The following is a 26,479-nucleotide window of genomic DNA, read 5'->3' as shown; positions in this document are numbered from 1 at the left end:
ACTGAATAATAATACCGCAATAATAATAATGCAAAATAAGAGATAAATATCAACAAACCATAACCAAATATTACCAGCATATATAGTGTTGATAATACCACCATACTGATCGTTAAAGGGGTTGTCCAAGTTTGAGGTTAAAGCCTATGTGACTTCAGACTTCATTGGGAGCGGCCGTCAAGTGACATCAAATGTGCGATTTCCCCACCTCAAAGAGGATCATATCTCCCATCTTCTTAAGAAACTGAGAAGAATTGATATTGCAGCATTGGCACAGTTATTTTGCCCCTACTGAAGCCTCTAAGTAGTCTTACTCACTATGATACCCCTTTAATGATACCCCTCCCATAGAGTATTATGGCAACACATGGTACGATTGCCCCACAAACCCAAAACAAATTATGATATCCCACAGCACACCACACAGTCAGATGCACGTTTCACACATTTGCTTCATCAGAGAATAATGTCCCCCCGAGGAAGCAAAAGTGTGAAACGCGCGTCGGGGCGTGGGTGTATTGGTGACTGATTGTTGTAATTATATGCAAACCCATATGGGATTTGATCTGACTTTTATCCGATACAGACAATTGTAATGTTGCAGATCTATTCCTCCACCCTCTTTGGTGTATTTTATGTAGCATAAGTAATGTGTTACAATTATGCACTTTTATATATAATATTTTTCTTATTTATTTATAATTATTCATTAATCTTCTGCATAACTTTGCATTGATCATCAGATATTGAGTCTATTATTATTTACATATTTATATTCCCAATCTCTCCCCACCCGCTTCTTATTGTGCTGATTAATTTCCTGAAAAAAAAAATTGTACATATTATATAAATTTGATATCCTGAATTATTTTAAAGTCATTTAATAAATAGTTTTAATCTTCTATTTCAAGTGTGGCTTTGTAGGTTATATAGTCTCCCTTTTCTGCACACACTTATACTTTGGCTATTATAAATTGGTTATCTGTATTTTTCAGCTCCTGCCCCGTGCGAGCTGCATATTCTTAGAGGGAACATTGTACATACTTTCAGAACTTCCACACTCACCACTAGGTGGAGCTCAGGAGCTCACTGCATACAGCACCCCAGTGTGACGTGTGCTCCCCTAGTGGTGGATCATGGAAGTTTCTCAGTATGGAGCCTTGATCTGCTCACAATTCTGGGCCGTCTAGATGTTTGTGCTGCAGAATCTGACTTTCGAGTCTGTAAAATAGAAAGAGCACAAACTATTAAGACTTTTGATGTTTTGTTTGCTTGTGAAGGTACGTGAGAGAGAAGACAAAAACAGACGTGGACATGCGAGTGGGCGTTCACACAGGGACCGTTATCGGGGGAGTCCTGGGACAGAAACGTTGGCAATATGACGTGTGGTCTACGGATGTCACCCTGGCTAACAAGATGGAGGCCGGAGGAATCCCCGGGTAAGGCGCCTTAAAATAGAGGGTGACACATACTGTGCTGTTCACAAGGTTTAGGCAAGTATCACCAGATACTGATGATGGAGGTGACGGGCGATCATCAGATACTGATGATGGAGGAGACGGGTGATCACCAGATACTGATGATGGAGGAGACGGGTGATCACCAGATACTGATGATGGAGGAGACGGGTGATCACCAGATACTGATGATGGAGGGGACGGGCGATCATCAGATACTGATGATGGAGGTGACGGGCGGTCACCAGATACTGATGATGGAGAAGACGGGTGATCACCAGATACTGATGATGGAGGGGACGGGCGCTCATCAGATACTGATGATGGAGGTGACGGGCGATCATCAGATACTGATGATGGAGGTGACGGGCGGTCACCAGATACTGATGATGGAGAAGACGGGTGATCACCAGATACTGATGATGGAGGGGACGGGCGATCATCAGATACTGATGATGGAGGGGACAGGTGGTCACCAGATACTGATGATGGAGGTGACGGGCGATCATCAGATACTGATGATGGAGGTGACGGGCGGTCACCAGATACTGATGATGGAGGAGACGGGTGATCACCAGATACTGATGATGGAGGGGACGGGCGATCATCAGATACTGATGATGGAGGTGACGGGCGATCACCAGATACTGATGATGGAGGAGACGGGTGATCACCAGATACTGATGATGGAGGGGACGGGCGATCATCAGATACTGATGATGGAGGTGACGGGCGATCACCAGATACCGATGATGGAGGAGACGGGTGATCACCAGATACTGATGATGGAGGTGACGGGCGGTCACCAGATACTGATGATGGAGGTGACGGGCGGTCACCAGATACTGATGATGGAGGGAACGGGCGGTCACCAGATACTGATGATGGAGGGGACGGGCGATCACCAGATACTGATGATGGAGGAGACGGGCGGTCACCAGATACTGATGATGGAGGAGACGGGCGGTCACCAGATACTGATGATGGAGGCGATGGGCGGTCACCAGATACTGATGATGGAGGAGACGAGCGGTCACCAGATACTGATGATGGAAGAGATGGGTGGTCACCAGATACTGATGATGGAGGAGACGGGTGATCACCAGATACTGATGATGGAGAAGACGGGCGGTCACCAGATACTGATGATGGAGGAGACAGTGGTCACCAGATACTGATGATGGAGGAGACGGGTGATCACCAGATACTGATGATGGAGAAGACAGTGGTCACCAGACACTGATGATGGAGGTGATGGGCGGTCACCAGATACTGATGATGGAGGTGACGGGTGGTCATCAGACACTGATGATGGAGGAGACGGGCGATCATCAGATACTGATGATGGAGGTGACGGGTGATCACCAGATACTGATGATGGAGGAGACGGGCGGTCACTAGATACTGATGATGGAGGTGACGGGTGATCACCAGATACTGATGATGAAGGGGACGGGCGATCATCAGATACTGATGATGGAGGTGACGGGCGGTCACCAGATACTGATGATGGAGGAGACGGGCGATCACCAGATACTGATGATGGAGGGGACAGGTGGTCACCAGATACTGATGATGGAGGTGATGGGCGGTCACCAGATACTGATGATGGAGGTGACGGGCGGTCGCCAGATACTGATGATGGAGGAGACGGGTGATCACCAGATACTGATGATGGAGGGGACGGGCGATCATCAGATACTGATGATGGAGGTGACGGGCGGTCACCAGATACTGATGATGGAGGAGACGGGCGATCACCAGATACTGATGATGGAGGAGACGGGCGGTCACCAGATACTGATGATGGAGGAGACGGGTGATCACCAGATACTGATGATGGAGGGGACGGGCGATCATCAGATACTGATGATGGAGGTGACGGGCGGTCACCAGATACTGATGATGGAGGAGACGGGAGGTCACCAGATACTGATGATGGAGGTGATGGGCGGTCGCCAGATACTGATGATGGAGGAGACGGGTGATCACCAGATACTGATGATGGAGGGGACGGGCGATCATCAGATACTGATGATGGAGGTGACGGGCGGTCACCAGATACTGATGATGGAGGAGACGGGCGATCACCAGATACTGATGATGGAGGGGACAGGTGGTCACCAGATACTGATGATGGAGGTGATGGGCGGTCACCAGATACTGATGATGGAGGTGACGGGCGGTCGCCAGATACTGATGATGGAGGTGACGGGCGTTCACCAGATACTGGTGATGGAGGTGATGGGCGATCACCAGATACTGATGATGGAGGTGATGGGCGGTCACCAGATACTGATGATGGAGGTGATGGGCGATCACCAGATACTGATGATGGAGGTGACGGGCGGTCGCCAGATACTGATGATGGAGGTGACGGGCGTTCACCAGATACTGATGATGGAGGTGACGGGCGGTCGCCAGATACTGATGATAGAGGTGACGGGCGTTCACCAGATACTGATGATGGAGGTGACGGGCGGTCGCCAGATACTGATGATGGAGGTGACGGGCATTCACCAGGTACTGATGATGGAGGTGATGGGCGATCACCAGATACTGATGATGGAGGTGATGGGCGATCACCAGATACTGATGGGATTCAGATTTCTCTTTTCTTCGTTCACTTTGTATTTTATTGATTGATACACATATTAACACTTGATTATTTGGAATCTTCTCACTTTGCAGCATTTTTCCACACCTGCCTAATACTTTATATACATTTTTAACTCCTATAAAGCCTAATCGTGGTTTTTCCCAATGAGTGGACCGAGAGTAGCCAAGTTCTGACGTCTCCTATTTTTCCCCCGATCACAGGCGGGTGCACATCTCCCAAAGCACATATGATTGTCTGAAGGGGGAATTTGACGTGGAGCCTGGAGAAGGCGGCACGAGGTGTGACTACCTGCGGGAGAAGGGCATTGTCACATACTTGGTGGTTGTCCCCAAGCAGCCTGTGAATAAGAATGGCATAAATGGAGTGGTAAGTGTTACTGATGTCTTTATGATGTCCCAGGAGTCTGCGAGTCGGGTCATTTACCAAACGTTGTCCAGTCTGTTACACAAATTTCTGCTTTTGGGCAGAAAGGGAGAACATAAACATTTACTAGTCCTGATTTCTGCTTGGTTCCTCATGGGTGTGGCATTGTTGGATGTAGTTAATGGGACTGGGTGTGGCTTAGATGAGCTATGGGCGGGGCTTAGTGTACTGATGGGTACTTGCTCTGTCTAACACCACCTTTTGGGCAGAAAGGGAGAACATAAATATTTACTAGTCCGGAGTTCGGCTTGGTTCCTCATGGGTGTGGCATTGTTGGATGTAGTTAATGGGACTGGGTGTGGCTTAAATGAACTATGGGTGGGGCTTAGTGTACTGATGGGTACTTGCTCTGTCTAACACCACCTTTTGGGCAGAAAGGGAGAACATAAATATTTACTAGTCCGGAGTTCGGCTTGGTTCCTCATGGGCGTGGCATTGTTGGGTGTAGTTAACTGGACTGGGTGTGGCTTAGATGAACTATGGGTGGGGCTTAGCGTGCTGATGGGTAAGTTTGCTACTTTGTTTCCCCTTTCTCGTTTTGTCCAGAAGCTTTCTCTGACGTCGTCGCACGGAAACTCCCCGCAATTGATCAACACCAAGGAGTGTAACGGCAGCATCCACACCACGTGCACCACCCCGGACGAGAACGAGGAGCTGGACACCAGAGTGAGTTACCATGCCAACTGAAAAGGGGGTTTCAGTAGGATATGCTCTAGATATGTGATTAAGGGGATGTCGGTCAGGACCCCTCAACACAAATTGCTGAGGGCCACATGTGGGTGGTCAACTTCCATTTGTGTATATGGAAACCCGGACTTCTCAAAGGATTAGGGGGGTCTGAATACATATAGCGGGTCTGCTCTGAGATTAAGAGGGTATGAATATTGGGGTCTGTTATATTAAATTAATTTAGGGGGCTGGTCTGAGGTCTGATATTATTAGAGGATGTGAATACCTTTCAGGGGGCTGGTGTCTGAATTTAATTTACAGGTCTAGTCTGGGGACTGAACTAATTAATGGGTATGGTCTGGGGGTCTGAATATATTTAGTGGATTTGGTGTCTGATATTAATTGAAAGGGTCTGGAATGAATTCAGGGTTCTGGTCTGGGGTCTCAAATATAGGTACTCCCAATATATTTTGGAAGGTCTAAAAATTAATATAGTTTGTCTAAATTTATTTAGGGTTTAGTCTGTGGTCTGATATTATTAATTTAGGGTTTAAATATACTCAGAGGGTCCTGGCCTGGGGTCTTATATTAATTTAGCGGGACTGGTCTGAGATCTGATATTATTTAGAGGTTTTAAATCCAGTCTCATGTGTCTGAAATTAATGCAATGCTATCTAGCGTGATATTAAGTTAAGGTTTGAATATATTCAGGGGGGCCTGGCCTGGGGTCTTCTATTATTTTATCAGCTCTGTTGTATATACTTAGTGTGACTGGTTTGAGGCCTGATATTATTTAGAAGGTTTTAATACATCCTGGGGGTCTGAAACTAATGAAGAAGTTAGTTTAGGGTCTGATTATAATAATTTAGGATGTCAATACATTTAGAGGGGCCTGGGCTGGGGTGTTATATTAATTTAGCGGTCTTGTATATATTTAGGGGAAACCGTCTGAGGAATGATATTCTTTATTTGAGACTAACTTAGGGGTCTAGTCTGGGGTCTGATATTAATTTAGGATGTGAATACAGTTAGAGGGACCTGGGCTGGGGTTTTATATTAATTGAGAGATTCTGTATAAATCGAGGGGTACTTGTCTGAGGTCTGATATTATGTAGAAGGTTTGATTACATGTTAGGGGTCTGAAATAAATTTAGGGGTCTAGTCTGGGGCCTGATATTAATTTGTGTTTGAATACATTTAGAGGGGCCTGGCCTGGGGTCTTTTTGTAATTAGCAGCTCTATGTATATTTAGCGGGATTGGTTTAAGGCCCGATATTATTTAAAAGCTTTTAATACGTCCTGGGGGTCTGACATTATTGTAGAAGTTAGTTTGGGGTCTGATATTAATTTAGGGTGTGAATAAATTTAGAGGGGCTTGGGCTGGGGTCTTATATTAATTTAGAGATTCTGTATATATTGAAGGGAACTGGTCTGAGGTCTTATAATATTTACAGGGTTTGATAATATTTCAGGGGTCTGAGATTGATTTAGGAGTTCAGTCTGGGGTCTGTTATTAATTTGGGGTTGAATACATTTAGAGGGGCCTGGCCTGGGGTCTTTTTTTTATATTGCAATTAGCATCTCTGTATATATTTAGTGGCACTCGTGTGACGTCTCTCAATCAATTCTACAGTATCTCCTAATTAGGGAGTGAAACAAAATTCCAACATTTCCATAACCTTGTGAATTTTAGATTCTTACACATTTGCTAACTTGCTGAAAAGCACGGCTCATCTGTAACATAAATAACAGTATCTCGGGTGATCCGCGCTCAGGAGTATGGCTGGCTGGGTCAGATCCCAGGCAATCAAGGCACATTCCCCGCTTCTGACTGCTACGGTATATGTGACACATGGAGCAAATCCTTCTACTGCGGCGCCCCCTGGAGGATCCTCTTATGACTGCAATCAGCAAGCAAGATCTAAGCTGTGTGTGTACATATATATATCTATCCATTGCGATCATCATATATGGGGCACCATACACCGAGGAATGATTCAGCAATGCCGCTCAGCATCACAATAATTCCTTATTTGCTCCCCTATCTCATCACAGGTGGTGAACCCATCTTTCCCCAACCCCCGCAGACGCCTCCGCTTGAGAGACTTGGCCGAGAGAGTCATTGACGCTCAGCAGAACGAGCAGGAGCTGAACAAACTGCTGAACGAAGCCTTGCTGGAGAGAGAGACTGTGCAAGTGTGAGTCATTCCTCTGCGTCGTAGACCCTTACTCCAAAAAAGGGGCTGGCTTTTTTTATCTTAAGGGGGTGATCTACTTTGGACAAACCCCTTTAAACCTTCAACTTTACTAACTCTCGAATGCAATTCTCCCAGTCAGCCATTTGTGTCTGAAATCAATATTTTAATAGCTACCTCTGTGCACACTATAGAGGTAGACCATGTGTTTTATATGACAGTCCTACTTGGTCTCATCCCCTTTTTTAGTAGACCTGTGCAAGGAGATGAGAATTGGCCTGCATGACCCATTTTTATCTTTCCTTTTTGGGCCCCTCTTCTTCTGTATAAACAGAATAGAATATTAGCCGCTCCTCGGGGGCGGAGAAATAAGTGCTTAATATGCGTAAAACAAACTCACTGGGCTTCGGTAGCACCTACCTGATACCGTGCAGCTTCTTGGCCTCAACCTTTCCCCGTTTTAGAGACAATATATCCCCATGTCTCAATCTATTAAATTAATATTCTCATAGTACCTCTGTACACAGTATAGAGGTAGACCATGTTTTTGATATGACAGTCCTGCTTGGTCTCACCTCCTTTTTTAGTAGACCTGTGCAAGATGAGAATTGGCCTGCATGACCCATTTTTATCTTTCCTTTTTGGGCCCCTCTTCTTCGGCCCCTCTTCTTCTGTATAAACAGAATAGAATATTAGCCGCTCCTCGGGGGCGGAGAAATAAGTGCTTACTATGCGTAAAACAAACTCACTGGGCTTCTGTAGCACCTACCTGATACTGTGAAGCTTCTTGGCCTCAACCTTTCCCCGTTTTAGAGACAACATCTCCCCCGTGCCTTAGTCCCTGTCACCCTGAGATGTTAGGACACAAAAAAACGATAAGTGAGTACACAGATAGGTGGAGTAACCCTTTAAGATTATGTGAGCAGTTCTGTGTCCAGCATTATGGTCGTCATTGACAAATCCCCAAAACATGACCCTTTTTTTCTATCTCTTTAGCCTGAAAGGGAAGTACACCTACCGTCTGTCCATGCGGTTCATCAACCCAGAGATGGAAACCCGCTTCTCCGTGGAGAAAGAGAAGCAAAGTGGCGCGGCATTCAGCTGCTCCTGTGTCGTCCTCCTCTTCACGGCGGTGGTCCAGATGCTGATAGACCCCGTGTGAGTCCATGCACCATTGTAATGATTTTACATGACCTGTCACTCAAAGTCTGACTTCTTAAAGGGCATCTGCAGCCACGGTCCATATTGCCATGAATGGTGCCGTAATCATTCCTACGTTACATGATACGGATATTATCAATGCAAGTCTTCTCTAAACCTCCTTATTGTGTTCTCAGTGCTGTCACAAGCTCATTATCCTGGGAGGAGCTTCCTCCTGTGCTCAGTATCGCCCCCTGCTGAGTACTGCACTGAGCAGGCAGCACAGAGACCAGAATCTAATATTCTCCCCTACCTGTTAGATATCACAGTGCACATCAATGTACAGCCAAGATTAGCCTCAGAAGATCAAGAAGTGTTGCTGTGATTCCAGCAGCTCATGCTGGTGCTTTATCTTGGTCTGTGGCATTGTCATTAACAATCAATTAATTCATAGAATGTCGTCATAATAGTCACAGCGATCGTCTCATAATAATGACAGTCGAGGTGCTCTAATAATAGTAGCAACCACAGTGTCCCCCTAATAGTGACAGTCACAGTGCCCCCATAAGTGGCATCCACAGTGCCCCATAATAATAGTGATATCCACAGTGCCCCCATAACAGAGACATTCACACTGTCCCCATAATATTGACATTCACTTTGCCCCATAATAGAGATAGTCACAGTCCCTCCATAATAATGACATTCACTGTACCCCATAACAGAGAAATTCACAGTGCCCCCATACTGGTGACATTCACAGTGCCCCCCATACTAGTGGCATTCACAGTACCTCCATAATAGTGACATTCACAATGCCCACATAATAGCGACATTCACAGTGCCCACATAATAGCGACATTCACAGTGCCCCCATAACAGTGAAACTCACAGTACCTCCATAATAATCATTCACAGTGCCCCCATAATAATAGTGATATCCACAGTGCCCCATAAGATACATTCACAGTGCCCCCATACTAGTGACATTCACAGTGCCTGCATAACAGTGAAATTCACAGTACCTCCATAATAGTGACATTCACAGTGCCTCCATAACAGTGACAGTCACAGTACTCCCATAATGGTGACATCCTCATTGCCTCCATAACAGTGACATTCACAGTGCCTACATAATTGTGTTATTCACAGTGCCCCCATAATACTGACATTCACAGTACCTCCATAATAGTGACATTCACATTACTCGCATAACAGTGACATCCTCAGTGCCCCTATAACAGTGACATTCACAGTGCCTCCATAATAATCACAGTGCCTCCATAATAGTGACATTCAGTGTCCTCATAATAATGGCATTCACAGTGCCTCCATAACAGTCACCTTCACAGTGCCCTTCTACAGCCATAATCATTACAAAGAGAACTTTGAACTTATAATGGCAGTCACAGTACCTCCATTATCTTGGTCTACACAGTGACTGCCATATGATCTGTCCTGTAGTACGGGGGCCTCACACTGTGGGAGACATGGTGATGTCCTGATGGTTCACCATCCAGATGACACCTGGTCCTCATCATCCTCATAATCCTGTCTTCTCTTCTTCTTGTCTACTCTTCTTCTCATCTTCTCTTCTTCACATCTTCTCGTCTTCCAATCTTCTCGTCTTCTAATCTTCTCTTCTTCTAATCTTCTCATCTTCTCTTCTCTTCTTCTCGTCTTCTCTTCTTCTCGTCTTCTCTTCTTCCAATCTTCTCGTCTTCTAATCTTCTCATCTCTTCTCTTCTTCTCGTTTTCTTTTCTTCTCGTCTTCTCATCTTCTCTTCTTCTCGTCTTCCAATCTTCTCGTCTTCTAATCTTCTCGTTTTCTCTTCTCGTCTTCTCTTCTTCAAATCTTCTCATCGTCTCTTCTTCTAATCTTCTCTTCTTCTCGCCTTCTCTTCTCATATTCTCGTCTTCTCTTCTCATCTTCTCTTCTTCTTATCTTCTCGTTTTCTATTCTTCTCTTCTTCTCTTCTCGTCTTCTCTTCTTCTCGTCTTCTAATCTTCTCGTCTTCTAATCTTCTATTCTTCGCTTCTCATCTTCTCTTCTTCTCGTCTTGTCTTCTTCTCGTCTTCTCTTCTCATCTTCTTTTCTTCTCTTCTTGTCTTCTCTTCTTCTTGTTCTATCATCTTACCATCTTCTCCTCTTATCATCTTCTCTTCTTTTCGTCTTCTCAGATTGATCGCTAACTACGTAACGTTTGTAATCGGGGAAATCCTTCTCTTGGTTTTGACCATCTGTTCGCTGGCAGCCATTTTCCCCAGGGTAAGAAATTGTAAAGCCGTCCAGACATGGAAAATCCTTGATCTAATAAGTGGGCGATTATCAAACTATAGGGGATGAGACAAAACTGAAGAATCAACTATGGAATCTTTACCTTTTTGTTTTTTATAGGTTTTTCCCAAAAAGTTGGTTGCGTTTTCCACATGGATTGACCGGACCAGATGGGCAAGAAATACTTGGGCGATGTCAGCCATCTTTATTTTAACAATGGCAGATATTGTGGATATGGTAAGGCAGATCAGATTTGCTGCAGATGACCACAACTTTTCAGACTTCCCCTTTGGCTACGAAACAAAAAATAAATGGGATCCTTTTTTGGTGCTGGATAACACCCTATACTCCTAAACACCCCCCCGCACTTGGAGCTTGTCTCCTTTCCACGAGATTAAAGGGGTATTCCGATCTCTAAGATTTTTAGTAATTGTAATAATAATATTAGCTAATACCTAAAAGTAGTATAGTTCTCCTGATAGCCTATGTTGCTTATCTCATGTGCAGGGCTTTAAGTACCTTAGGTATCCATGGTTACGACCACTCATAGATTGACAGTTAATTGTTAATGGTCATAACCATGGATACCTAAGCTACTATGGGGTAAGCGACATAGTGAATCAGAAGAACTATACTTTTTTAATTGGAGGTATTTGCTAATATTGTCATTATTATTACACCTACTACATATTGTGTTACAATCTTGAAGATGGAAATACCCATTTAATTATACATGCTTGCCAACGTATTGTCTGGTAAGAAGGTCCGTACTGAAGTCTGCTGGGGCCAGACCCCCTCTCTCCAGACAGGGACCCCATCGCGGCTCTGTATTATGTGTGTGAGATCACATTATATTGTGTCTGTCTGCTTCCTCCACAGCTCAGCTGTTTGCAGTACTACTCCACTTCTTACAACAGCACGGACCAGACATCCGAATATTGGGGCTGCGTGGATAACCCCAAATATTACAGCTACATTGCCGTCCTAGCTCTGATAGCCACCATCATGTTGGTTCAGGTCAGCCACATGGTGAAGCTCACCCTCATGCTGATGATCACTATTGCTGTCGGAGTTGTGAATATTTACGCCTGGAGGCCGATATTTGATGACTACGACAGGAAGCGTTTCAACAGCTACGTGTGAGTGTGACTCCATTAAATGAAACAGTTGGAGAAATAATGATGAGGCAAGAGGTGGCAATTAACAGGAATATAAAAAAATACAATACATAGAGAAACCCTGAGACACATGCCTTCACAAACACATCATCTATAAAGGTACTCGGAATTTGCAAATGGCTACATTATTGTGCATTATTTGCTTTGTGTCGTCATGCCATTTAGCAGAGACGCGCACATACATAATCCATGGTTAGCAGGTAGGACGATAGAACTGTCCAGTTGTTTGTTCTTTCCAGAATACAGCATCATATTCCATACATAGACACAGTAACTTAAAAGGTGCAAAATATTGTCTATCTGTTCTACAGGCTGAAACATTGTTTGTATTGTATTTATACAGAAACGTCATCTATATATCCTCCGCACTACAACACTATTTATAGATCATCTATATTTAAACATCATTTATGTAGCCTTTATATTAAAACCTTGTCTGAAAATTCTCCACAATGAACCAACTTCTGTAAATTATCTACTCTAAAACATTATCCATACATATCCACTGCACTGAAATATCACCTATATAAAATCCAAACTGGGAAATCATGTATACTAAAAGGCCACTATACAGAAACATCATCTATATTTCCTCTATGTATCCTTCATACTGATTGAATGTCCATGTATCCTCCACTCTGAAACATCATCTTTATATCGGTAATTATGAAACATCCTCTATATAGTCTCCACATTAAAATATTGTCAATTTATCCTTCATTCTGAAACATCATCGATATGTTCTCCACACTAGAACATCTTCTACATATACTCCACACTGAAACATCTATGTATCCTCCACCTTGGGAAATCCTCTATGTATCCTTCAGACTAAGCAATATTCTGTGTATCCTCAACACTGGGATATCGTCTATGTATCCTCAACAATGAAACATAGTCTATGTTCCTCCACACAGAAACATCATCTCTATGTTCTCCACACTTCCAAACTAGAACATTTTCTATGTATAATACACACTGAAATATCTACGCATCCTCCACAATGAGACATCATCTATGTATCCTCCACACTGGAACATCGTCTATGTATTCTCGACAATGGGACACAGTCTATGTATTCTCCACACTGGGATATCATCTTTGCATCCTTCATACTGAAATATTTTTTATGTATCCTCCACAATGTAACATCTTTTATGTATCCTTCACACTGGGACATCGTCTATGTATCCTCCATAGCGAAACCTCTTCTTTGTATTCTCCACACTGGGACATCATGTATGCAGTTGTCACACTAAAACGTAGTCTATAAATCCTCCACACTAGTTCATCATCTATGTATTCGCCATACTGAAACATTCTGTATATATCTTCGACACTCTGAGATTGTCCCCACATTAGAACACAGTCTATGTACCCTCCACACCGAAATATCTTCTATGTATTCTACACATGAGAACATAGTCTAAGTAACCTCCACACTGGTATATAGTCTGTGTCTGTTACGCTGAAACATCCTGAATGTATTCTCCACACTGGGACATCATCTATGTATCTATGTATCCTACAAACTGAAACATTGTCTATACATCCTCCACATTGGAACATAGTCAATGTATCCTCCACATTAGAACAACATCTAGGTATCCTTCACAATGAAATGTAGCCTATATATCATTCATAATAAAATATTGTTTATCACTTACACTGGAACATCGTCTACATATCTTCCACACTGGAACGTTTATGTATCCTCCAGATTAGAACATTGCCTATATATTCTCCACACTAGAATGTTGTTTGTGTCCATACTAGAACATTATCTATATAGCCACCACACTGAGAGAATCAGTTGTGGGCAAAGGTTTAAAGACTGACACAAATTTAGTTTTTCACAAAGATTGCTGCTATATAGTGATTTTAGATCTTTTAGTCAAATGCTTCTATGGTTATTGAAGTACAAATAAAAGCATTGCAAAGGATTTTTTACAGTGGCATGTCAAAGTTTTGGCACCCTTTCAAAATTACTGTTATTGTGAACAGTTAAGCAAGTTGAAGATGAAATGATTTTCTAAAGGGGCTAAAGTTAAAGATGACACATTTCCTTTATATTTTAGGCAAAATATATAGTCATTTTTTACATTTTAAAAATTGCAAAATGGAAACTGGGCCGATGGAAAAGATTGGGCACCTTAGACTATTTGTATGCTCAAATAACTTTGACCAAGGTTTAAGACCTTAATTAGCCTGTTAGGATTATGGCCTTCGTGGGAGAGTCATCAGATGAAAATCTCTCCTGCGTCCTCACGATATAATTCAGCAATACATGCAAGGTGACCCAGGAATCTCACAGAACTGAAAGAATTTTCCAAGGATGGATGAAAATTCCTCAAACAAGAATTGAAAGACTTTTGGCTGGCTGCAAAAAGCTTTTACGAGCTGTGATACTTGCAAAAGAGGGTGCTACTCGTTACTAACCATGCAGGGTGCCCAAACTTTTGCATCGGACCATTTTCTTTTTTTGTAAATTTTAAATAAAAGATGAAAATATAAGTGTTTTTCTAAAATACAAAGTAAATGTGTCATCTTCAACTTTTTAGCCCTTTTAGGCCGTGTGCACACGTTGCAGATTTTTCGTGTTTTTTCGCTATAAAAATGCTAGAAAAAAAGCATACATTATGCATCCCATCATTTAGAATGCATTCCGCAATTTTTGTGCACACGATGCGTTTTTTTCTGCGAAAAAAAAACCGCTTCGCGGTAAAAAACGCAGCATGTTCATCAATTTAGCGGATTTTTTGCGGATTTACCACTATATTATTGCATTGGGAACCTCCGTAAAAATCCGCAAAAAAAAAAAAAAAAAGGCACCAAAAACGCAGTATAAACGCAAGAAAAACTCGTGGATTTCTTGCAGAAAATGTCCTGTTTTGCTCTGGAAATTTCTGCAAGAAATCCTGAACGTGTGCACATAGCCTTAGAGATGATTTCATTCTTTAACTTGCTTAACTGTTCACAATAACAGGAGTTTTCACCAGGGGTGGCCAAACATTTACATACCACTGCACTTTTATTGACAAATATATCAAGATTATTCAAGATTCTAGATTTTCAAGACTTTTGCTGCAGTTTGCCCATTCTTGCCTAATCATTGCTTGCAGTTTATCAAAATTTATGTATTTTTGTTTACTCACATGAATATTTGAGCAATGAATAAAGGTGCTAAATGGGATTGAGATCTGGAGAGTCCTGGACTGGGGGTATTCATCACTTAGCCATTTAACCCCTTTCTGACCTCAGACGGGATAGTACGTCCGAGGTCAGATACCGCGCTTTGATGCGGGCTCCGGCAGTGAGCCCGCATCAAAGCCGGGACATGTCAGCTGTTTTGAACAGCTGACATGTGCCCGCAATAGCGGCGGGTGAAATCGCAATTCACCCGCCGCTATTAACTAGTTAAATGCCGCTGTCAAACGCAGACAGCGGAATTTAACCGGCGCTTCCGGCCGGGCGGCTGGAAATGAGCGCATCGCCGACCCCCGTCACATGATCAGAGGTCGGCGATGCTTCAGAATAGTAACCATAGAGGTCCTTGAGACCTCTATGGTTACAGATCCCCGGTAGCTGTGACCGCCACCCTGTGGTCGGCGCTCACAGCACACCTGCATTTCTGCTACAAAGCAGCGAACATCAGATCGCTGCTATGTAGCAGAGCCAATCGTGTTGTGCCTGCTTCTAGCCTCCTATGGAGGCTATTGAAGCATGGCAAAAGTAAAAAAAAAAGTAAAAAAAAATGTGAAAACAATAAAAAATATATAAAAGTTTAAATCACCCCCCTTTCGCCCCAATCAAAATAAATCAATAAAAAAAAAATCAAACCTACACATATTTGGTATCGCCACGTTCAGAATCGCCCGATCTATCAATAAAAAAAAAGCATTAACCTGATCGCTAAACGGCGTAGCGAGAAAAAAAATTGAAACGCCAGAATTACGTTTTTTTGGTCGCCGCAACATTGCATTAAAATGCAATAACGGGCGATCAAAAGAACATATCTGCACCGAAATGGTATCATTAAAAACGCCAGCTCGGCACGCAAAAAATAAGCCCTCACCCGACCCCAGATCATGAAAAATGGAGACACTACGAGTATCGGAAAATGGCGCAATTTGTTTGTTTTTTTTAGCAAAGTTTGGAATTTTTTTTCACCGCTTAGATAAAAAATAACCTAGACATGTTAGGTGTCTATGAACTCATACTGACCTGGAGAATCATATTGGTAGGTCAGTTTTAGCATTTAGTGAACCTAGCAAAAAAGCCAAGTAAAAAACAAGTGTGGGATTGCACTTTTTTTGCAATTTCACTGCACTTGGAATTTTTTTCCCGTTTTCTAGTACATGACATGGTAAAACCAATGATGTCGTTCAAAAGTACAACTCGTCCCGCAAAAAATAAGCCCTCACATGGCCAAATTGACGGAAAAATAAAAAAGTTATGGCTCTGGGAAGGAGGGGAGCGAAAAACGAACACATGAAGGGGTTAATTATCATGCCTTGTGACATGGTCTTCATCATGCTGAAAAATGCTCCTGGACCTTTGGGAGAAGTTGCTCTAGGCAGGGTTGTTAAAGATTACACATTTAACGTTTCAAGCAGTGGTGCATGAATTTCTCCCCCAAATTTTTGAATGGCCTTTTCTTAACAATCCTTTCCAGGCTGCAGTTATCCCGGTTGCTTGTGCACCTTTTTCCACCACACTTTTTCCTTCCACTCCACTTTCCATTAATCTGCTTGGATACAGCACTCTGTGAACAGCCAGCTTCTTTACCAATGACCTTTTGTGGCTTCCCCTCCTTGTGGAGTGAGTCAGTGACTGCCTTCTGTATATCTGTCAGGTCAGCAGTCTTCCTCATGATTGTGGAGCTACTGACACAGACTAAGGGACCTTTATAAACGCTCAGGAAGCCTTTTCAGGTGTTTTTTGTAAAGTATTCTAATTTACTGAGATAATGACTTTTGGGTTTTATTGGCTATAAGTCATAATCATCAACATTATCAGAAATAAACACGTGAAATAGATCACTCTGTGTGTAATGACTCTATATAATATGAGTTTAACTTTTTGTATTGAAGAACTGAAATAAAATAACTTTTTGATGATATTCTAATTTTGTGAGAAGCACCTGCATCTTCCACAATGGAACATCATTTATGCATCCTCCATACTGAAACAATGTCTATTTAGTCTCCTCATTGAAACAGTGTCTCTATATTCTCCACACTGGAAAAATGTCTATATATCTACCACAGTGGGACATCATCTGTATATCCTCCTCCATACTGAAACATCTTCGATATATTTTTTATTCTGAAATATCTATATAGAATCCACACTTAAATATCATATATACTCCTTCTATACTAAAACGTCTTCAATTTATTCCCTGTCCTGAAACATCATTATCTATATCCTTGGCACTTAAACATCACATATATCCATGATTGTAATGAAACATCTTTGATGTATTCTCTATTGTGAAAAATCCTCTATATTTCCTCCACACTTAAATATCATATATGCCCCCTTCTGTACAGAAACTTCTGCGTTGTTTTCTTTTTTGTAATACATCCTCTATATATTCTTCACATTTAAAGATTTTATCCCTCAACCTATTGTCTCCATCCCTACCATCCTGTAAAATGTAAGCCCGCAAGGGCAGGGTAGTCACCCCTCTGTAACCCCTTCTCATGTACAGCACCATGGAATCAATGTTGCTATATAAATAAATAATAATACCAATCTCTGTACTAAAACATCTTCGATGTATTTTCTATTGTGAAACATCATCTATATATCCTCCACACTTAACATTGTATATACCCCTTTCTGTACTAAAACAACTTTGATGTATTCTCTATTGTGAAACATCATCTATATATCCTCCACACTTAACATTGTATATACTCCCTTCTGTACTGAAACATCATCTATATATTCTCCACACTTAACATTATATATACATGCTCCCTCTTTGACCGCTTACAATCTGGCTTCCGGTCATACCATTCCACTGAAACTGCCCTAACTAAGGTCACCAACGACCTCTTAACCGCCAAGAGCAAGCGACACTACTCTGTCCTCCTCCTCCTCGACCTGTCGGCTGCCTTTGACACAGTGGACCATTCCCTATTATTACAGACCCTCTCATCCCTTGGCATCACAGACTTGGCCCTATCCTGGATCTCATCATACCTAACAGACAGGACATTCAGCGTCTCCCACTCACACACCACCTCCTCACCTCGCCCCCTATCTGTTGGCGTCCCACAAGGTTCAGTCCTTGGGCCCCTGCTCTTCTCCATTTACACCTTTGGCCTGGGACAGCTCATAGAATCTCATGGCTTTCAGTATCACCTCTATGCTGATGACACACAGATCTACATCTCTGGACCAGATATCACCTCCCTACTAACCAGAATCCCTCAATGTCTGTCCACTATTTCATCCTTCTTCTCTGCTAGATTTCTGAAACTTAACATGGACAAAACAGAATTCATCATCTTTCCCCCATGTCACGCGACCCCCCCAACGAACCTAACCATTACAGTAAATGGCTGCCCACTCTCCCCAGTCCCACAAGCTCGCTGCCTCGGGGTAATCCTTGACGCTGATCTCTCCTTCAAACCACATATCCAAGCCCTTTCCACTTCCTGCCGACTTCAACTCAAAAATATTTCACGAATCCGTTCATTCCTCAACCAAGAATCTGCAAAAACCCTAGTCCATGCCCTCATCATCTCTAGCCTTGACTACGGCAACCTCCTGCTCTGTGGCCTCCCCTCTAACACTCTCGCACCCCTCCAATCTATTCTAAACTCTGCTGCCCGACTAATCGACCTGTCCCCCCGCTATTCCCCAGCCTCTCCCCTCTGTCAATCCCTTCACTGGCTCCCCATTGCCCAGAGACTCCAGTACAAAACCCTAACCGTGACGTACAAAGCCATCCACAACCTGTCTCCTCCATACATCTGTGACCTCATCTCCCGGTACTTTCCTACACACAACCTCCGATCCTCACAAGATCTCCTTCTCTACTCCCCTCTTATCTCCTCTTCCCACAATCGTATACAAGATTTCTCTCGCGTATCACCCCTACTCTGGAACCCTCTACCACAACACATCAGACTCTCGCCTACCATCGAAATCTTCAAAAAGAACCTGAAGACCCACTTCTTCCGACAAGCCTACAACCTGCAGTAACCACCGATCGACCAAACCGCTGCATGACCAGCTCTATCCTCACCTACTGTATTCTCACCCATCCCTTGTAGATTGTGAGCCTTCGCGGGCAGGGTCCTCACTCCTCCTGTACCAGTTATGACTTGTATTGTTTAAGATTATTGTACTTGTTTTTATTATGTATACTCCTCCTCACATGTAAAGCGCCATGGAATAAATGGCGCTATAACAATAAATAATAATAATAATTATATATACCCATCTCTGTACTAAAACATCTTCGATGTATTCTCTGTTGTAAAACGTCATCTATATATCCTCCACACTTAAACATTTTATACCCATCTCTGTACTAAAACATTTTTTATGTATTCTCTATTCTGAAACATCATCTATATATCCTCCACACTTAACATTGTATATAACCCCTTCTAAAACATCTAAAACATCTTTGATGTATTCTCTATTGTGAAACATCATCTATATATCCTCCACACTTAACATTGTATATACCCCCTTCTGTACTAAAACATCTTCGATGTATTCTCTGTTGTAAAACATCATCTATATATCCTCCACACTTAAAATTGTATATACCCATCTCTGTACTAAAACATCTTCGATGTATTCCCTGTTGTAAAACGTCATCTATATATCCTCCACACTTGAACATTGTATACCCATCTCTGTACTAAAACATCTTTGATGTATTCTCTGTTGTAAAACATCATCGATATATCCTCCACACTTAACATCATATATACCCCCTTCAGTACTGAAACATCTTCGATGTACTCTCTAATCGGAAACACCTCCTCTATATAATCCACACTGAAACATGATATAACTTTATCTATTTTGAAATAAGAGATGTGATTTAAAGTGGTAATACTGTTTAAAAAGATCTCCATATGAATTAATGTGATGCTGCAGAATTAAATGAATTAATCTCACATTGAAAAATTATATTGTCACAAAACTGTGATTTGCAGACTGAATTTATATTCTCTTTAAAACTTACATAGCATTCTTCCTTTTTCTACAGTGTTTATCTGGTTCCTTCCAAATATTCCATGACGGTGATGATCTTCATCATGATGCTCAGTTTCTATTATTTTGCCCGACATGTAAGTTGTCTTACCTAATCATTTAATCTGAAGATCGACACATCCACATTATGCAGAAAAATGTTGACAGTAATGTTCCACTACACTAGTTTATAAAATATCTCCATTGCATATGACCAAGGGAATATTTCCTATAGTGGAGTTCCTGGAAAAGGGAACATAGGTCCACGTGGCTCATTGTTAGAACATTCCACCAAAATTATTTGGATCTATTGACAATTGTGAAAAGCCAACCGTAAGTCTTAGCTTTCTCTTCTAGGTGGAGAAGTTAGCCAGAACCCTGTTTTTATGGAAAATTGATGTACATGACCAGAAGGAGAAAGTCTATGACATGAGGCGGTGGAATGAGGCTCTTGTCACCAACATGTTACCTGAACACGTAGCTCGACATTTTCTGGGTTCCAAAAAGAGAGATGAGGTAAAACCTGAGACGATAGACTCAATGTTCCATGAAAGCTCGTGACCGGGTTAATTATCTGTATTTCTTCCCTGTTTCTCAGGAACTGTACAGTCAATCTTACGATGAGATTGGAGTGATGTTCGCTTCTATCCCAAACTTCTCTGACTTTTATACAGAAGAAAGTATCAACAACGGAGGCATCGAGTGTCTCAGGTTCCTCAATGAGATCATCTCAGATTTTGATGCTGTAAGTTACTTACTTTTAGACTGACAACAGTCATTAGCGAAGAGGACAAATGATGGACTAATAGTGCCGTAACTTGGACTAGTGACATCATTAAGAAAGCGTTGTCCATCTACATGTTTTCTCAGAACCCATTCTGTGTGACATTGATAAGATTCATATATTATAAGGATGGATAGTCAGATGAGGTTTAAAACAACCAGACATGATGCAATATCATATCTAATTTTGTTTTTTTCTAAAGTTGTTGGATGAGCCCCAGTTTCGATGTATCACGAAGATTAAAACCATAGGAAGCACTTACATGGCTGCATCCGGAGTCACCCCAGACTCCAACACGAATGGATACAACAACACTATCAAGGTTCGTTGCCCTGTATTATAAAATATAATTTAATTACTATAATACTGCTCCTATGTACAAAAATATAACTACTATAATACTGCTCCTACGTACAAAAATATAACTACTATAATACTGCTCCTATGTACAAGAATATATCTACTATAATACTGCTCCTATGTACAAGAATATAACTACTATAATACTGCTCCTATGTACAAGAATATAACTACTATAATACTGCTCCTATGTACAAGAATATATCTAATATAATACTGCCCCTATGTACAAGAATATAACTACTATAATACTGCCCCCTATGTACAAGAATATAACTACTATAATACTGCCCCTATGTACAAGAATATAACAACTATAATACTGCTCCTATGTACAAGAATATAACTACTATAATACTGCTCCTATGTAGAGGAATATAACTACAATAATACTGCCCCCTATGTACAAGAATATAACTACTATAATACTGCCCCTATGTACAAGAATATAACTACTATAATACTGCTCCTATGTACAAGAATATAACTACTATAATACTGCTCCTATGTACAAGAATATATCTACTATAATACTGCTCCTATGTACAAGAATATAACTACTATAATACTGCCCCTATGTACAAGAATATAACTACTATAATACTGCTCCTATGTACAAGAATATATCTAATATAATACTGCCCCTATGTACAAGAATATAACTACTATAATACTGCCCCCTATGTACAAGAATATAACTACTATAATACTGCCCCTATGTACAAGAATATAACAACTATAATACTGCTCCTATGTACAAGAATATAACTACTATAATACTACCTCTATGTACAAGAATATAACTACTATAATACTGCTCCTATGTACAAGAATATAACTACTATAATACTGCTCCTATGTAGAGGAATATAACTACAATAATACTGCCCCCTATGTACAAGAATATAACTACTATAATACTGCCCCTATGTACAAGAATATAACTACTATAATACTGCTCCTATGTACAAGAATATAACTACTATAATACTGCTCCTATGTAGAGGAATATAACTACAATAATACTGCCCCCTATGTACAAGAATATAACTACTATAATACTGCCCCTATGTACAAGAATATAACTACTATAATACTGCTCCTATGTACAAGAATATAACTACTATAATACTGCTCCTATGTACAAGAATATAACTACTATAATACTGCTCCTATGTACAAGAATATAACTACTATAATACTGCTCCTATATACAAGAATATAACTACTATAATACTGCCCCTATGTACAAGAATATAACTACTATAATACTGCCCCTATGTACAAGAATATAACTACTATAATACTGCCCCTATGTACAAGAATATAACTACTATAATACTGCTCCTATGTATAAGAATATAACTACTATAATACTGCCCCTATGTACAAGAATATAACTACTATAATACTGCTCCTATGTACAAGAATATAACTACTATAATACTGCCTCCTATGTACAAGAATATAACTACTATAATACTGCTCCTATGTACAAGAATATGACTACTGTAATACTGCTCCTATGTATAAGAATATAACTACTATAATACTGCTCCTATGTACAAGAATATAACTACTATAATACTGCTCCCTATGTACAAGAATATAACTACTATAATACTGCCCCTATGTACAAGACTATAACTACTATAATACTGCCCCTATGTACAAGAATATAACTACTATAATACTGCTCCTATGTATAAGAATATAACTACTATAATACTGCCCTATGTACAAGAATATAACTACTATAATACTGCCCCTATGTACAAGAATATAACTACTATAATACTGCCCTATGTACAAGAATATAACTACTATAATACTGCCCTATGTACAAGAATATAACTACTATAATACTGCTTTACTGGATTATTTGTGATGTATCCATAGAAAGAAGAGATCTCGGATAAGGAACGTTGGCAGCATCTTGCTGACCTCGCTGACTTCGCTCTGGCAATGAAGGTGACGTTAATGAACATCAACTACCAGTCGTTCAATAACTTTATGCTGCGGATAGGTAAGTGTTGCTCCAAAGGTCATGATATCATCTTGCTGTGTATAGGAAGCTGCGGTAATAACATGATTTGTCTGGATTGTATATATGTTGATGTTGAGGTCAGTGAGCCCTTCCATACGGCTCATTTTATTACTTTTTTTTTAAATGGAGTTTGGCCAAGTTTGGAAAAAGTAAGCCTGACATGGGAGAACTGTCTCCTAAAATCCACAAACCTGTTGAGAAAGTGCTTCCAAGTTACCCGCCGCCTCCTTCCCTATGAAGACCCATTATCAGTATTGCTCAGTAACCTGCCTCTGTTTCCTCAGGACTCAATAAGGGGGGAGTACTGGCCGGTGTCATCGGCGCTCGTAAACCACACTACGACATCTGGGGGAACACGGTGAACGTTGCCAGCAGAATGGAGTCTACCGGTGTCATGGGCAACATACAGGTAGGCAGAAAATCAAGGCTAGGCAAAAAGGAGCACTTCTTGTTATTATAACCAATAGTACCGCCATACAGTGACCATATGGTGGACCGATACAAAAGTATTAAAGGTTGTAATACTCAAAAAAGAAAATCTAAAAATATTAAGATGTTAAAAAAATATAATGTGGATCTTTGTAACATTCAAGTAGAATTTAATTCCAAAGTTATTTTCTAATCTCTACTCCGAGGTAAAGTGGAGGAAAAAACAATAAAGGAGCAAAAGAGAATTAGTAGAGTTGGCTATGGTCGGTTACCGAAAAGCTGTTGAAGTGACGGTTTTCTTAATTTCAGTGTCGATCTTTCTTTCTTCACTCTATAGTGTTGTCTGGAGCTTGGTTACACGATGGTTCCAGTAAGTAAACGAGAAGACCCAAGACCAAAGCGATTCATCTTCTCGTTTACTCTTGCAGGTTGTAGAAGATACCCATGACATCTTGAAGGAGTACGGCTTCCGCTTTGTCAGGAGAGGACCCATCTACGTCAAAGGGAAAGGTGAACTTCTCACTTTCTTCATGAAAGGACGGGACAAACAAGGTTCCTTCATCAACGGCTCTTCGGTCACTCTGCCCCACCAAGTGGTGGAAAACTCTTGATCTTGTAGACCAACCGTCCAGCAGAAATGCCATAAACATGAAGTCCATCCAGACTGACGTCTTCGAGAAGGAAGCCCTACATCCTCCACACGCCAGAGGAATAGATCTAAACGGACATCATAGATGACATATACACCTATAAATACAAGTTTCTTTATTTCTGGAGTTGCCTTTTTAAAGACTTTTTTTGCTCAACATCCTTTTGACGGCACAGGTTCGCGAAGAGACTCGAAAGAGAGGACAGCGGTTTATTTTGACAAAAATCCAGCACACCCAAAGGAGGAGGCTGGCAGCCGAAGGGCCTGTGTTGACTTTTTGATATCATAGAGAATGCAAATTGGATGTTTTACGACACAATATTCAAGTTTTGGTCCCCCGAAACGTAGAAGATGAGCACATAAGGTCAAAAAAAATTCCCAACAACGCGTTGGACTTAATATTGGGGCGACGGGGTGGTTAATTTACTGCTAGTTTGCTGTGATAATAACTATAACCCTGCCCATGTAGTTAGTGGGAATGCTACGACGAGAGTGCAATATATTTCAGTATATTTGGAGTAAAAAAAAAAAAAAATTAAGAAAAACAAAAAAAACTATATACATAAAACATGACAAAAACAAACTAAGACCGAAAATATTTATATTTTTAATTGTTGGCTGGTGTTCCCCTTCCAGATAAGGCCTGCACCCCGATCACTGCTGCTTTTTCTCCACTTATCTCTCGCTTCAATCATTTCCCAGGTACTCGAGGAAGGGGAAAAAAAAAAAGAGACTGTTCCACCGATGATTTATCGATGACGTGTCACTGCTTAGGACAGAGCTGACTTCTTCGAGAACCTCTGTGATTTCTATTTTTCTTACCAAAAACACACACACACATACAAAAAAAAATAAATAAAAATAATATACTTTTATATGAAGAAAACCCGCAGCTTCCAACAACAAACAAACAAAAAAAAGTTATGTTTTATTACCAGGAACGGGAAGCATAGACGCAGAGGAAAATGCAAAAAAAAGGAAAAAATATATAGAGGGACGTGGACGTAGGCCGTCTATGGACAGAGATTTAATTTACTTTTTTTCATAATTTATATTTTTACGAATGATATATTATATATATATAGAAGTCCTGACGAAGCGCTGTATGACGGGAGCCGCGCGAAGGGGCAGAGCTAGGATGGAAGTCATGTCCTCCGATCTGTTCCATCGAGTAGTTTTCTTGGCCATGGAGAGGACGTCCCCTGACGAGCATCCTTCACTAATGTCCTTTCGGAATCCAAAATTTTGGGGGGGAATTTTTCTTAAATATCCTTTGTCTTGAAGGGCAGGAAAGCGTTAATTCACTGTGAGTACTTGATCAAGTACATTGGTTAATGTTGGGTCTTTTGTCTTTTTTTTTTGAAGGTTTAATCGTTACGTCAGTGGCCCCTCAGGGGTGTGGTGAGGACTCGGCCGGGGCGGAGGAAGATTAGGGGGCGAGATGAATGCAATAGAATTATCAGTAATTTATTTATTTATATTCACAGTGCAGGGAATCGTTTCATAATTGTCCATTTTCATACATAATTACCCAAAGGAAAGGTTTGCGAGTGGAGAACTGGGTTAGGCACCACCTTGGCACCCAACCCCTTTCCATGGTTCTCTCTGGAGTCCTGTAGATTCTTTCTAGGGGGTAGACTGCCCCCTAGTGTAAGTAGCACCATTATTCAACTGTATGGAGACTGCCCCCTAGTGGTCAACATGGATTACAGTTTTCTGTAGACTGCCCCCTAGTGGGCAATAGTCATGGCCAAAAGTTTTGAGACTGACACCAATTTTGGTTTTCACATTCTAAAGCTTCGGTGTTTTTTTGCCCCTTTAGTCGGATATTTCTCTGGTTACTTTTATAAATATTTCAGAACTTTTTACACTTTTATTGACAAATATATGAAGTTTCTGTAAAGCCTCAATATTTCCAGCGCTGGCCCATATTTATCCAGACTGGTCCTTCGCCCTGGCAGCTGGATATAGACTTCTGATCCTCTTTAGGAGACTGTCTTGGCACCTACTGGACTTTCCTG

The 26,479-nt window shown here is 41.3% G+C and overlaps 1 protein-coding gene across 2 annotated transcripts in view; it reads left to right on the top strand.

The window, feature by feature from the left end:
• The window catches only part of ADCY3 (adenylate cyclase 3), a 165,946-nt gene extending 141,361 nt beyond the window's left edge, over positions 1-24,585 (top strand). Inside the window, exons 6-20 of one of the 2 annotated variants that reach the window (XM_077291755.1) lie at positions 1,281-1,439; positions 4,278-4,443; positions 5,047-5,166; positions 7,225-7,367; positions 8,361-8,522; positions 10,686-10,773; positions 10,903-11,019; positions 11,662-11,921; positions 20,206-20,287; positions 20,547-20,705; positions 20,788-20,934; positions 21,176-21,295; positions 23,233-23,359; positions 23,665-23,789; positions 24,238-24,585. In XM_077291755.1, the coding sequence (XP_077147870.1) occupies positions 1,281-1,439; positions 4,278-4,443; positions 5,047-5,166; positions 7,225-7,367; positions 8,361-8,522; positions 10,686-10,773; positions 10,903-11,019; positions 11,662-11,921; positions 20,206-20,287; positions 20,547-20,705; positions 20,788-20,934; positions 21,176-21,295; positions 23,233-23,359; positions 23,665-23,789; positions 24,238-24,420 (2,158 nt within the window). In that variant the 3' untranslated portion in view covers positions 24,421-24,585. The remainder of the gene's footprint in view (positions 1-1,280; positions 1,440-4,277; positions 4,444-5,046; positions 5,167-7,224; positions 7,368-8,360; positions 8,523-10,685; positions 10,774-10,902; positions 11,020-11,661; positions 11,922-20,205; positions 20,288-20,546; positions 20,706-20,787; positions 20,935-21,175; positions 21,296-23,232; positions 23,360-23,664; positions 23,790-24,237) is intronic. The other variant, XM_077291754.1, reaches the window with a different exon arrangement.
• The last annotated feature ends 1,894 nt before the right edge of the window (positions 24,586-26,479 follow it).

Source organism: Ranitomeya variabilis, chromosome 2 (assembly GCF_051348905.1).
Source record: "Ranitomeya variabilis isolate aRanVar5 chromosome 2, aRanVar5.hap1, whole genome shotgun sequence".
NCBI lineage: Eukaryota > Metazoa > Chordata > Amphibia > Anura > Dendrobatidae > Ranitomeya > Ranitomeya variabilis.
The sequence above is the reverse complement of the archived record's forward strand: the minus strand, read 5'-3'. Positions and strand labels throughout refer to the sequence as shown.